Source organism: Oncorhynchus tshawytscha, linkage group LG12 (genome assembly GCF_018296145.1).
Source record: "Oncorhynchus tshawytscha isolate Ot180627B linkage group LG12, Otsh_v2.0, whole genome shotgun sequence".
In the NCBI taxonomy this organism is placed as follows: domain Eukaryota; kingdom Metazoa; phylum Chordata; class Actinopteri; order Salmoniformes; family Salmonidae; genus Oncorhynchus; species Oncorhynchus tshawytscha.
Window position 1 is genome coordinate 39,227,244 of NC_056440.1, and position 14,925 is coordinate 39,242,168.

The 14,925-nt window shown below is 42.8% G+C and overlaps 1 protein-coding gene across 2 annotated transcripts; it reads left to right on the forward strand.

Moving 5' to 3' along the window:
* The first annotated feature begins 273 nt into the window (after positions 1-273).
* On the forward strand, positions 274-9,791 carry LOC112263248 (annexin A1). 2 transcript variants are annotated; one of them, XM_024439307.2, is made up of 13 exons: positions 287-367; positions 962-1,047; positions 1,669-1,759; positions 4,370-4,464; positions 4,645-4,758; positions 5,130-5,220; positions 5,308-5,387; positions 5,482-5,538; positions 5,656-5,749; positions 6,452-6,541; positions 8,543-8,601; positions 8,923-9,045; positions 9,415-9,791. In XM_024439307.2, the coding sequence occupies exons 2-13, from the start codon at positions 988-990 to the stop codon at positions 9,472-9,474; spliced, it is 1,014 nt and encodes a 337-aa protein (XP_024295075.1). In that variant the 5' UTR covers positions 287-367; positions 962-987; the 3' UTR covers positions 9,475-9,791. The 2 variants fall into 2 exon arrangements, with proteins under 2 accessions (XP_024295077.1, XP_024295075.1); XM_024439309.2 differs by lacking the exon at positions 9,415-9,791 and having other exon boundaries at positions 274-367; positions 6,452-6,545; positions 8,923-9,046.
* Positions 9,792-14,925: the final 5,134 nt, after the last annotated feature.

Below are 14,925 nucleotides of genomic sequence, written 5' to 3' on the forward strand. Positions count from 1 at the left end.
TAGGCTGTGCCTGTAGGCTAGTCTACATGATGAGACTATTATTGATAAGAGCGAGAATATTTGTATTTGTCAAATGGCAGTCAAGCATCGATCATCATGTCACCAGAATAAGACCCTTGATATTTATTAGAAACGAGCATCAAGATCACCATGCACTTTCACCACCCTGGGTGCCAATCAAATGGCAAGTGCCAATCAAATGGTAGCATAGAGCAAGTGTGGGATGCACGGTTGCTAGGTGGGATTTATTGTGTAGCTATATAATACATGAGCGCAACTTCACAATGCCCCTGCAAACTCAGTCTGAAGAAGTTTCCCAGTCCCTTCATTGAACCTACTCCTGGAAATTGAGCACCGGCGAACCTAGGTAACAGTCATTCGTTAATTTCTCTATTTTTCGGGAGTTTGAACCTTGTTAAACTGGGAAACTAAACTTCCCACTGTATGAATAGCCTACATTCTAAATACAGCCCAGTTACCAAGGAACTTTAGCATATGTGTGTGTGACTGGACGTAGTAGTGACATTTCATTATTATTTTGATTAATTATTTTATGTAGCTGATCCTGTCATGCCTTGAGAACCATTGTGAACTAATTGAGCAAAAGTGATGAAACGGTTAAAGTTAAATAAATAATCTGTGCAGCATCATAAACAGGAATTATATCCCCTTGTTCTAGACATGTTTAATTTTACTCTATGTAATGATGATTATCCTGTGTAAGTGGCAGTGATAGGAAAATAACAAAATGTTTGAACCACATTGAATGAGGTTGTGTTGGGGGTGAGTCTACTAAAATGTAATTTGACCAAATATGGTGCCCTGGTCTTGTACTGTAGCATATTCTGGAAACAAAGAAAGAGCCTTTCATCCCTCCATTTAACACTCAGAAATGCAAAAGGCCTTGGTGTTCAATACAAAGGATGTTATTAATACTGTGGTTATTATTGGATCCCCCTAGTCCTCCCTCTTCAGACCCGTGCCACCATGTCCTTCATCGCAGACTTCTTCAAGCAGATCTTCTATCTGGGCCAGCCCGATGACTCGGTAGGGTTCTGTTCCACTTTCTAGAGGGAACGCCTCTTTTTTCCCTTCTTGCGGTATTTCATGGGCTCCCGAGTAGTGCAGAGGTCACTACAGACACCCTTGTTAGAATCCAGGCTGTATCAGAAATGGCTGTGATTGGGAGTCCCATAGGGCTGGGCACAATTGGCCCAGCTACGTCCGGGTTTGGCTGGTGTAGGCCGTCATCGTAAATAAGAATTTGTTCTTAACTGACTTGCCTAGTTAAATAAAGGTTAAATACAAAATGTAAAAAAATATTGAAATGTGTGTAAAAACTTACCAGGTGGTGTTTGTACATTTGTAGCCGGATAGACAGGACGGGGAGGGAGGACAGAGAAAAGTGATGGCTGTAGAGGATAAAGAAAGAGTCTGAGATACAAAATAATGGTTGTCTTGTGACTCATAGAAGGAATTCAGGAGTAGGAGCCCTTCCCTTCAGAAACTGTTGAAACCTGCTCTTTCCTCCTGTTATCATATTTTGTACACATCTTTGTATGTGCTGTTCCTTCCTTTGCTTCTATACTATTGTTCTGGATTTTGTGAAGGTATTCATTAATTAACTGCATGGCAGCTAAGAGTTCTCTCTCTCTGTCTCTTCCTCAGACCTTACCCAGTCAGGGGACTGTGACTCCTGACCCAGATTTCAATGTCGATAGGGATGTACTCATCTTGGATAAGGCCATCAACGCCAAGGGTGAGATTGACATACACACACACGCATGTACTCAACAAAGTACATGTGTGTGATACATAGCTACGGGTGAAAGTAGACAGGAGGTCCCCGTACCAGGAAACTTTTTTTCTTAAATTGAAAGTATTTTAAACTATTCATTCTATAGAGTCTCACTGGAGTATAATATAATATGTACAAAAATGTGTAATTCGATTCTTTAATTTTCATGTTAGAGAGGAGCAGTATACCCTGACGCAAACATCCACCCATAATTCATCACTGTTAGTCAGACAAAGGTCCTTTCCCAGATTATTTTCAAAGGATTAAAGGAGGAGCCCACATTCTCAGATAAGAGCCTATAGATATGGGAGATTTAGCCTTTGATGGACTGTGCTGTTGCAAGATGGATCTCAACTTCATTGAGCTGAGCTATAAACCTCCCCTTGGAAGTGAATGAGGAAATGACGTGTCTAATTTGAATATGCAATTGATCTTGTCACATTGAATTCACTGCAGAGCCTCTTGAAAGGATTTCAGTGTAGTTGTGTTCTGATGAAACAGGTTTGAAAAGGACCTGATTCCTACATGAAAGTTGACATCACTCAGGGCTTTTGGCAAGTCTGGGTTGCGTACTACAGTGGCTTGCGAAAATATTCACCCCACTTGGCATTTTTGCTATTTTGTTGCCTTACAACCTGGAATTAAAATTGATTTGGGGGGGGTTGTGTCATTTGATTTACACAACATGCCTACCACTTTGATGATGCAAAATAAAATAAAATATTGTGAAACTAACAAGAAATAAGACAAAAAAAAAACAGAAAACTTGAGCGTGCATAACTATTCACCCCCCAAAGTCAATACTTTGTAGAGATACCTTTTGTAGCAATTACAGCTGCAAGTCTCTTGGGGTATGTCTCTATAAGCTTGGCACCTCTAGCCACTGGGATTTATGCCCATTCTTCAAGGCAAAACTGCTCCAGCTCCTTCATTTTGGATGGGTTCCGCTGGTGTACAGCAATCCTTAAGTCATACCACAGATTCTCAATTGGATTGAGGTCTGGGCTTTGACTAGGCCATTCCAAGACATTTAAATGTTTCCCCTTAAACCACTCGAGTGTTGCTTTAGCAGTATGCTTTGTGTCATTGTCATGCGGGAAGGTGAACCTCCGCCCCAGTCTCAAATCTCATGAAGACTGAAACAGGTTCCCTCAAGAATTTCCTTGTATTTAGCACCATCCATCATTACTTCAATTCTTCAATTGATCATGTGTGTAGTGTTGGACATTATACCAACACTTCGGGACTTTTTCGATACTAGTTTGGTACTAGAATGTTTGTTACTTTCAGTACTGTCAAATGTGTCTCACGTTATATACGGATTGTCCATCTTGTAATTTGTCTGAAACTTCTCAAGGGGGCAGTAGCTAACCAGGCTACTTGCGCATGCAGCTGACAGAGTGTGAGCCACTTTTGAGAAGAAAGCAAGGGGGAAAGAGAAAATGCTGACAGCATGGCTACTTATAACAGAAACATCATACCTCCACGCCTGCAGTTTGTTGACAAAACTGTCTGCAGAAGCAAACTATTGGAAGACTTTGCTTACAGAGCAGATGAGGGCCAGCCTACTGAAACAACTAAGAAAAAGGTCTTACAAAGCATTGCAGTGCAAGGGAGGTTTAGTTCCAAAACAACATAAAAAACTATATTAAACATGACTTTTACATTGTAACGTTAGTCTACTAGCAACTAAATTGGAATCATTTGAGTAACAATAACATGAACATATATTCAGCATGGCATTCATGTGAGCATTGTAATATATGATTACAACCCAAAAGTCATGGGAAATGCATTCTTAACTTGACAGCAATATATTTTGACTACTACAGCCAGCAGCCCTGGGCGGAGCATTGCACCATGGGAAGTGAAATGCACTCTGGGAATCGTAGTTTGCTGTGTAAAATTCATTATATTTCTGTGGTGTGTAATAGACTATTGCAATATAGAAGCTTTCAAAATGAGCTTCAGTGTTTTTATGTCTATTTTTAAACTAAACTATTAGTTTAATACATGAATTGATTATGCTATAATGAATCATATGCCTCACGAATGTCATTTGACCCAATATTATGGGCCTAGATGAGCAAATTATCACTGTGTATCAAAAAATAAAGACCATTGTAGATATTCTTTAATAAGACATTGCATACAGAAGATATTCTATCTGTTATTTTAGTTTTACCATTTATTATTCAACGTTGCATACATTTTCAAACTTTATTCCCCCTTTCTGGTCTTCTTTAGGAATAGAACACACATCCCTGGCGTAGCGACTGCTATGCTCTTCAAACTGAGCCACACAGTTATCTGTGGTATTGAGTATCGTTTTGGTATTCAGTATCATTTCGGTATCAAGTATCATGATACTAAACCTGGTATTGGTAAAAAACACGTGTGAACATGTCCGGGTCCGTTTTTTCATTGTTTGTTGCTGGTGAGTAGTCAGGGTTGCCTCACCGTAAGGCCGGGGTCACACGTATTATTACAAAAACGGATGAGGGCTCATGGATTAGGCAAAATACGCAACAGTGTTTCTTGTGGAACAAGTCCCTCCATCTTGTGATGTAGGTGTGGATGAGAACACCATCATTGATGTGCTGGTGAGGAGGAGCAACGCCCAGAGACAGCAGATCAAAGCTACCTATGAGAAGGCTAAAGGCAAGGTAAGATGTGACACATGCACACTTACCAACACACTAGTTGTGTTTGGTTTAGCATGTGCGGCTGGCGGCGGGTGGGTGGAGTTTGCACTTTAGGACCGATGGAATGATGCAACACGTGCAAACACACACACACACACTTGTGTATGACTGTGGAAGAGTGTGTCACCCCTCTCTCTGCAGCCTCTGGAGACTGCCCTGAAGTCAGCCCTAAAGGGAGACCTGGAGGATGTTGGTCTGGCTCTGCTCAAGACGCCAGCCCAGTATGACGCCCAACAGCTCAAACAGGCCATGAATGTAAACATGCACGCACCTAGTCACTCACTATAACTCAGAATAGAGGCAAAAGGTGGGACTTTTACAACTGGTGGGACTGTTTTAATATGTGAGGAGACGGTGCTGACGAGTATCTACTGTACTTTAGATTTCATGATGTGCAGTGTGTGTGAGGTGTCTGGTATAGCGGTAGACTCGAAAATGAGCTATTATTGAACAAGTGCAGGTAGTCCCTCCATGTTTTGTGTTTGGGGCATAATTAACACTGCCCTGCACTTTCTGTTTGTGTTATCCGATCCTGAACTTTTCTTAGCTTTACAGACTGATGTCACCTGACCCTTTTGTCCTTGTTGACTGTTCACACCCCTCCCCTCTCGACTTCTCTCTCTCAGGGATTGGACACAGATGAGGATACTCTGGTTGAGATTCTGGCATCCAGGACCAATAAGGAGATCAGAGAGTTAAAGAAAGTCTATAAGGGAGGTGTGTCAGCAATATGTAAATATGTATGTAAATGTCCTGTATGTGATATTTCCAACATACCAATAATCATGGCATTTTCTTTGCTAGAAAACAAAAAGGAGCTAGAGGATGACATCAAATCTGACACAAGCGCAGATTTCAGGAATGCTCTGCTCTCGCTCTGCAAGGTGTGTTTATTTACAGTTTGTTTAAACATGTTTATTAAAGATACATAGTTTGGCACAATTAACACTCCCCCTCTCTCTCACTCGCATACTGTAGGCTACTAGGAATGAGGACACCATGGTGAACCAGGAACTTGCTGACAGTGATGCCAGGGTATGGAGGAGAGGAAGAGAGTGAATGTGTGTCAGAATCAAGGTTGGGCACCGCAAAGAGTCGATGTGTAATGTGAACCCTGTGTGTGATGCCCGTGCCTACTGTATCCGTCTATAGGCCCTGTATGAGGCTGGAGAGAAGAGGAAGGGAACAGACTGCTCTGTCTTCATTGACATTCTGACCTCCAGAAGTGCTCCTCAGCTCCGCCAAAGTGAATATACACACAAACTGCACATGTATACACACATTTGGTAAAGAAGACATTGCCCAGTAAGCTTACACTATTTCTTTTCTCACCACCTGTTCATTATGTCATAACCCTATAGTGTGATTTGTTTTTGTCATCAGTTAGACCAGGGGTGTCAAACATGCGGCCCACGAGCACATTCAATCCGGCCTGCGGGTGCTTTGGTGGTGGGGGCGTTATTTTACATATTTAGTCAACATTTTAAATGACTAAAACCAAATCGAAACTGTGTACCAATGATAATGGACCTACTATCATAGTCCCTTCACTCTGTCCAGCTTACTAACAGTCATTGAAACAAAAGCATAACAGTCAGGGAGCATCGAAAATTCTAAACGTGATAGATAGGAACATATTTTGGGGGACTGCGAGGACATTTATTCAATTTGAAGACCGCACATTTTGATGAAGTCGGGCGAAGCAACATTTGTTCAGAATTTATTTTAGACACTTCATACATTTTTTCACTGCAAATACCTGAGTGTGGACCTTCTTTTTTAATCATAGAATGTTACTTTTGGTCAACGCACCACAAATACTAATAGAATCTAGATGTGTGTGTGGGGGCTTTTTCCTTTTTCATACACTGCATGTGCAAACACACATGGTTGATACTGTATAATCATTTTAAGTACATAATCCTTTCCCACTCTCTCTTTCTCTCAGCGTTTGAGAGGTACTCCAAGTACAGTAAGGTGGATGTGGCAAAGGCTATTGACCTGGAACTGAAGGGAGACATTGAGAACTGTGACTGCCGTAGGTGAGAGAGCACAGCCAGGACCAAGCTTAGTAACGTTGCACAAATGTTCCAATGTCCTCAAATAATCTGTGCATCACCCTCAATCCATGTCTTCTGCTGCATCACACCCTTCACTAGTCCTTCGTCCTGTAACATTACATCATGGGCTCCATTTTCTTCATTCAAATAAGGCCACACTTAGCAAAATAACATTAGTCTCTCTCGAGACTAAAACAATCATCACTTTTTTATATAAATAGATGTGATGGCACATTACCCAAGGCATATTCATATTATCCAATTATTGATTGCAAATGCCTGTTTATCATTTCATGGCCGTTTTGTTTTGTGTGAGGACAATGGAGCACTATGTCTGATTTAAGAAAATACCATGGTACCAGCTGGCAAGTGTCTTATCTGACATGTTCAACCTCTCCCTGACCCAGTCTGTAATACCTGCATGTTTCAAGCAGACCAACATAGTCCCTCTGCCCAAGAACACCAAGGTAACCTGTCTAAACGGTATCTGTAGCCATGAAATGCTTTGCAAGGCTGGTCATGGCTCACATCACCACCATCCCAGACACCCAAGACCCACTCCAATCCTCATACCACCCCAACAGATCCACAGATGACTCAATATCTACTGCTCTCCACACTGCCCTCTCCCATCTGGACAAGAGGAATACCTATGTAAGAATGCTGTTCAGCAGCTATAGCTCAGCATTCAACACCAAGCTCATCACTAAGCTCAGTACCCTGGATCCTGAACTTCCGGACCAGCCACCTCCAGGTGGAGAGGGTAGGCAGCAACACACCCTCATCGTGGGAGCATGCATAGTTCCCTCATGTACTCCCTGTTCACCCACGACTACATGACCGCACACGACTCCAACACCATCATTAACTTTGCAGACTTTACGACGTTGGTAGGCCCGATAACCTACATGAAGAAACAGCCTATAGGGAGGAGGTCAGGGACCTGGCAGTATGGTGCCAGAACAACAACCTCTCCCTTAACATCAGCAAGACAAAGGAACTGACCGTGGACTACAGGAAACAGGAGGACCGAGCACGCCCCCCATCTAAATCAACAGGGCTGTAGTGGGGCAGGTTGAGAGCTTAAATTCCTCAGTGTCCACATCACTAAGGAATTCAAATTGTCCACACAGATGAACACAATCGTGAAGAAGGCACGACAACACCTCTTCCCCCTCACAAGGCTGAAAAGATTTGGCATGGGCCCTCATATCCTCAAAAAGTTCTAAAGCTGTACCATATCTTGACTGGCTGCATCACCACTTGGTGTGGCAACTGCTTGGCATCCAACCGCAAGGCGCTACAAAGAGTAGTGCGTACGGCCCAGTACATCACTGGGGCCCGAGGTCCCTGCCATCCAGGACCTCTTTACAAAGAGTTGTCAGAGGAAGGCTCTACAAATTGTCAAAGACTTCAGACACCCAAGTCATAGACTGTTCTCTCTGCTTCCACACGGAAAGCGGTACCAATGCTCCAAGTCTGGAACCAACAGGAGCCTCTACAGCTTCTAACCCCAAGCCATAAAACTGCTAAATAGTTAACCAAATAGCTACCCGGACTATCTGCATTGACCCTTTTTTGCACTAACTCTTTTGACTCATCACCTACACTGCTACTGTTTATTACCTATCCTGTTGCCTATATGTACATATTTACCTCGACTACCTAGTACCCCTGCACATCGACTTGGTATTGGTACCCCGTGTATATACCCAAGTTATTGTTACTCATTATGTATTTATTCCTGGTTTTTTAAATTAAATTTCTCTCTCTGCGTTATTGGGAAGGGCCGTTAGTAAGCATTTCACTATTAGTCTACACCTGTTGTTTACAAAGCATGTGACAAATAACATTTGATTGTACCCCCCCCACACACACACACACACACACGCACACACACACACACCTCGAGACAGCTTTGGAGAATGCCCCTTCTTGTCGATGCTGTCACCTGACTATTTTTCTTTTCTGTCTTTCAGTGAAGTGTGCTGGAAGCAAGCCGGTTTTCTTTGCTGAGAAGCTCAACTTGGCAATGAAGGTGTGTTAACTGGTAAACATTGTTAGGTTTTATTTACCAGATGAGAGGTTGCCCTGGGTCCTGATCATTAGGGTACACAAGAAAGATATTTTTTTAAAGAAAATTTGCATTTCTTATTGGACAAATCCTGGTAGTTCTTCCCTGTTTCAGTCCATTTTCTACTTAATGAATATGACCCTGTTATAAGATGTGACAATCTACACAAGAACACTGGTTATGCACATACTGTACAAGACAGCACAAACAGATCTGGATTCAGGCTAAGGAGCTTCCACTATCCGGTTATACATCTTCAGTTTGTGTGTCTGTGCCATACCCCAGGGTAAAGGAACCAGGACCAATATTCTGACCCGGGTCATGGTGAGCAGGTCTGAAGTCGACCTGGCCCGGATTAAACAGGAGTACAAGAAGACGTTTGGGAAAACCCTCTCCCAGGAAATTCTGGTGAGCAAACATCTCCACTTTCTTTAGTGGCAGTAAAAGACAAGTTACTGTTTTCCCAGATTAAGCATAGTACTGGACTAAAAATCTAATTAAACAGATCCTCCATTGAGAATCTTTTATATCCAGGACTAGACTTAATCGGGGTCTGGGGAATTGACACCACCCCCTCCGAGTTAAGTAATGCATCACATTGTATAAGGCATTCTGATTACTAGGTCCAATCGGCATCTGGACAAAAGACAAACCATTTGGGAAATATGGCATCTGAAAATAATTTAACTAAAATGTTATAATGGTGTGACATGTCTAAACACAATTGACCTTTACATTTTGCAGAGTAACTCTGTGCTCTGTCTCTTACCTCCTTAGGATGACACCAAGGGAGACTATGAGAAGATCCTACTGGCCCTGTGTGGAAGTGACAACTAACTTTCTCTCAGATCTCACCTGGAGCCAATTACCACAGTGCATGAGTGCCAATGGAGAATAATGTACATAAATGTTCCACTCCCAAATGCAAATTATTATGGTTCATGACAACTGTGAAATGGCAGTCGTGATGTATTTTCTCTACCTGCTAACAGCAATGAGCACAGTAAACATGGTAAGCAACATTGACATATATTTAGCCAAGCTACAGCAGACTTGAGGATCTATAGTGGAATATACCAGACACCATTTGTGTGGCAAGAATATGTAGTGGCCTGGATAACTGGTCCTTCGTGCAAATAAAGCTTTTTATGTTGCTTCAAATTGTCTTTATTGATCTGTGTGTATATTTTTTATTCTATCCAACATTGCATGTTTGCATGTTTGCCTATAGCCCATGAGGTCTAATTTGAGAATGACCCGCCAACAATGAACCCCTTAAGACCTGTCATGAAATATATTCACAAAAGACTCCGTTGTAAAACACAGACAGACATGGTATGTGTAATTAATACAAATGAAGGATCTCGCCCTCAATTTTAAATGGACTTCATTGTATTAAATCTACAGTAGCTAGACGGGATTTGGAAGGATGGTCATGTGAGACCTCAGCTATGCTACATATAAGGCAGAGGAGGCTGGTGGGTGGAGCTATTGGAGGATGGGCTCATTGTTAAGGCTGTAATAGAATAAAGGAAATGGTATCAAACATATGGAAACCACGTTTGACTTCGTTCCATTAATCCCATTCCATCCATAATAATGCACCTGTCCAGGGTAGCCTAGTGGTTAGCGCATTGGTCTAGTTACCGAAAGGTTGCAAGTTCAAATCCCTGAGCTAACAAGGTACAAAGCTGTCCTTCTGCCCCTGAACAGGCAGTTAACCCACTGTTCCTAGGCTGTTGTTGAAAATAAGAAGTTGTTCTTAACTGACTTGCCTAGTAAAATAAATATAGGTTCTCCCACCAGCCTCTAAAGTAAGGCAATTTTTTGAAAAATACAGGGAACGTGAACAAACAAATCTTATAGAACGCAGGCCTAATTTAAATTTCAACAAAACTTGTCTATCGGCCCGTCGCGCTCACCTTGGTCATTATGAAGTGCTTCAAAAGGCCGGTCATGGCACACATCAAGGCCAGCATGCCAGGCATACTGGTCCCACTCCAATTTACCTACTGCTCCAACAGATCCACGGAAGATGCCATTTACATCGCTATTCACACGCCATAGGTACGTCACTGGGACCACACTCCCACCAATCCAGTACATCTACTCGAAGCAGTGCCTGAGGGAGGCACACAGCATCATCAAGGACCCCACACACACAAGCTGTTCTTTCCCTTACCTTTGGGCAGACGATATCGGAGCATGAGGTCTGAAACCAACAGTCTATACAAGCCATCAGACTGCTGAACACTTGAACTGGACTGACCACCTGCTCTGATTCTCCGTACCTTAGCGCACATGCACTCAATCATGCATACACCCACACAGACATACATACATGCTACACACACATCACAACTGCTGCTACCCAGTAGTGTAAAAGTACTTAAGTCGTTTTTGGGGCCATCTGTACTTAACTTTACGATTTATATTTTTGACTTTTACTGAACTACATTCGTTAAGAAAATATTGTACTTTTTACTCCATACATTTTCCATGACACCAAAAGTATTCCTTTCATCTCAGCGCTAGAGGCGCCACTACAGACCCTCGTTCGATTCCAGGCTGTATCACAACCGGCCGTGATTGGGAGTCCCTTAGCGCAGCGCACAATTAGCCTCGTCCAGGTTAAGGTTTGGCCAGGGTAGGCCATCATTGTAAATAATAATTTGTTCTTAACTGACTTGCCTAGTTAAATTAAATAAATAAAAATGCTTAGCAGCACAGGAAAATGGTCCAATTCATGCACTTATCAACAGAACGCTTGACCCTGGTCATCCCTACTGCCTCGGATCTGGCGGACTCATTAAACATCATGTCTAAATGTCTAACCCTGCCTAACCATACATTTTTTAAATAAATAAGAAAATTGTGCCGTCTGGTTTGCTTCATCTCAGGATTTTGAAACTATTTATACGTTTAATACTTAAGTCTTTAAAACCAAACTTTTAGACTTCTACTCAAGTAGTATTTTATTGGATGTCTTTCACTTGAGTCATTTTCTATTATGGTATCTTTACTTTTACTCAAGTATGAGAATTGAGTACTTTGCCCACCACTGCTGCCACCAGACTTCTATACTGCTCAATTTACATACTTGCCACCCATCCCCCAATACAAGTGTAAAGACTGGACTATAAATTGTGCCTTCCTGTATTATGCCTATGCTAAAATGTATTATACTATTCTACAGCCGTTCTTTGTATTCTTATCTTGAATTATTTTTTGTTGTTGCATTGTGAAGGAACCTGCAAGTAAGCATTTCGTTGGACGATGTACAGTATACCATGGATATCCCGTACATACAACTAAATCAGTACACTCATAAAACCTAAGCATTATAAAACTTCTATTTGATAAAATAAGCCTTACGTGTCAAAATAGCAATTAAGTTTTATCTTATTGTCCCCAATAAAATAAACTTCTTGGTCTGCTTAATGCTTATTTTCATGCAGACAGATTTTGGGCGGAGTAGACACTCTCTCATTGTAATGGCCGTTGGTGGAAGAAGGTGAAGACCAAAGCGCAGCGTGGTACGTGTTCATGTTATTTATTAAACTGAACACTAACTACAACAAGTAACAAAAGAACAACCGAAACAGCTCCGTCAGGTGCAAAACACAAAACAGTAATTAACTACCCACAAAACTCAGGTGGGAAAAGGCTACCTAAGTATTGTTCTCAGAGACAACGATAGACAGCTGCCTCTGATTGACGACCACACCCGGCCAAACAACAAAGACATCCCAAAAAAACATAGAAAATGAACATAGAATGCCCACCCTAGTCACACCCTGGCCTAACCAAAATAGAGAATAAAAACCTCTATGGCCAGGGCATGACAGTAACCCCCCCCTCCCCAAAGGTGCAGACTCCGGCTGCAAAACCTGACTTTAAAGGGGAGAGTCCGGGTGGGCCTTCACGACTGGGGACCCTGGCAGCGGATGCCGGACAGGCGGGAGTCTCCGGCAGCTCCGGGCTGGAGGGAGACACAAGATACCTGGTTCTGGGAACAGGCACAGGACTCACCATGCTGGGGAGACATACAGGCAGCCTCTTCCTTGGACGAGGCACCGGATACACAGGGCCGTGGAGGCGCACTGGCGGTCTCGACCGCATAGCTGGCCCCACCCTTTCTGGCTGGATGCCAGCTTCCACCTGGCAAATGCGGGACGCTGGCACCAGGCACACCGGCCTGTGAATGCTCGGCCGAGACACAGTGCGCATCACCCCATAGCATGGGGGCCTGCTCAGTCACATGCTCGCCCCGGTAAGCACGGGGAGTGGGCTCAGGTCTCCAACCTGACTCTGCCACACTCCCCGTGTGCCCCCCCCCAATTCTTTTTTAGGGGGCTGCCTCTCAGGCTTCCTCGCCAGCTGTGTTCCCTCGTAATGCTGGTTCCCTTCTCCTGCTGCCTCCGCTCTCCTGGCTGCCTCCACCTATTCCCATGGGAGGCAATCCCTTCCAGCCAGAATCTCCTCCCATGTGTAGGATCCCTTGCCGTTCAGGATGTCCTCCCATGTCCATATCTCCTTTTTACCAATCTGCTTGGTCCGTTGGTGGTGGGTGGTTCTGTAACTGCCATTGGTGGAAGAAGGTGAGGAGCATAGCGCAGCACGTGTTCATGTTATTTATTAAACTGACCACTAAATACAACCAGTAACATACGCGCACCCAAAACAACTCCGTCAGGTACAAAATAGAAATTAACTACCCACAAAACTCAGGTGGGAAAAGGCTACCTATGTATGGTTCTCAAACAGAGACAACGATAGACAGCTGCCTCTGATTGAGAACCACACCGGCCAAACAACAAAGAAATCCAAAACATAGAAAATGAACATAGAATGCCCACCCTAGTCACACCCTGGCCTAACCAAAACAGAGAATAAAAACCTCTCTATGGCCAGGGCGTGACACGCATCGCCTTTTCCTCTATGGTCGTTCGTAAACGTCACTTTTGGAAAGGATGTTTTTGGTGAAAGTTGGAAACTAGAGGAGTAGGCTATTAGACTGAATGAGTCAGGGTATGTGTGGTGGTTTAACCAAACCACAGGAGTGTTCATGGAGAAGATCCTCATCAGCAAGGGTTGTAATTTTTCATCATGTGTACATGGGTATGGGGTTAAATGTGACCCCTGTCTGAATAAAACGGTCTGGAATGAAACGAAAGTAGCTAAGCTAAATAATGGCAGAACTACCTGCCAAGTTTAGAGCAAATGGCTGTATTACTCCTGATATTATGTATTAAGAAATTGTGCACACACTCCGTTAAGACGTTGTTCAAAATTCAGTTGAAGTCGGAAGTTTACATACAACTTAGCAAAATACATTTAAACTCAGTTTTTCACAATTCCTGACATTTAATCCTTGTACAAATTCCCTATCTTAAGTCAGTTAGGATCACCACTTTATTTTAAGAATGTGAATTGTCAGAATAAGAGTAGAAATAATTATTTATTTCAGCTTTTGACCCACATTCCCAGTGGGTCAGAAGTTTACATACACTCAGTTAGTATTTTGTAGCATTGCCTTTAAATTGTTTAACTTGGGTCAAACGTTTCTCCTACAATAAGTTGGGTGAATTTTGGCCCATTCCTCCTGACAGAGCTGGTGCAACTGAGTCAGATTTGCAGGCCTCCTTGCTCACACAAGTTTTTTCAGTTCTGCCCACACATTTTCTGCCCACACATATAAGGTTGAGGTCAGGGCTTTGTGATGGCAGCTCCAATATCTTAACTTTGTGGTCCTTAAAGCCATTTTTCAACAAATTTGGAAGTACACTTGGCATCATTGTCGATTTGGAAGACCAATTTGCGACCAAACTTTAACTTCCTGACTGATGTCTTGAGATGTTGCTTCACTATATCCATATAATTTTCCTTCCTCATGTTGCCATCTATATTGTGAAGTGCACCAGTCCCTCCTGCAGCAAAGCACCCCCACAACATGATGCTGTCACCCCTGTGCTTCACGGTTGGGATGGTGTTCTTCGGCTTGCAAGCCTCCACCCTTTTTCCGCCAAACATAACGATGGTCATTATGGCCAAACAGTTCTATTTTTTTTCATCAGACCAGAAGACATTTCTCCAAAAAGTACGATCTTTGTACACATGTACAGTTGCAAACCGTAGTCTGGCTTTTTTTATGGCGGTTTTGGAGCAGTGGCTTCTTCCTTGCTGAGCGGCCTTTCAGGTTATGTCGATATAGGACCCGTTTTACTGTGGATATAAATACTTTTGTACCTGTTTCCTCCAGCATCTTCACAAGGTCCTTTGCTGATG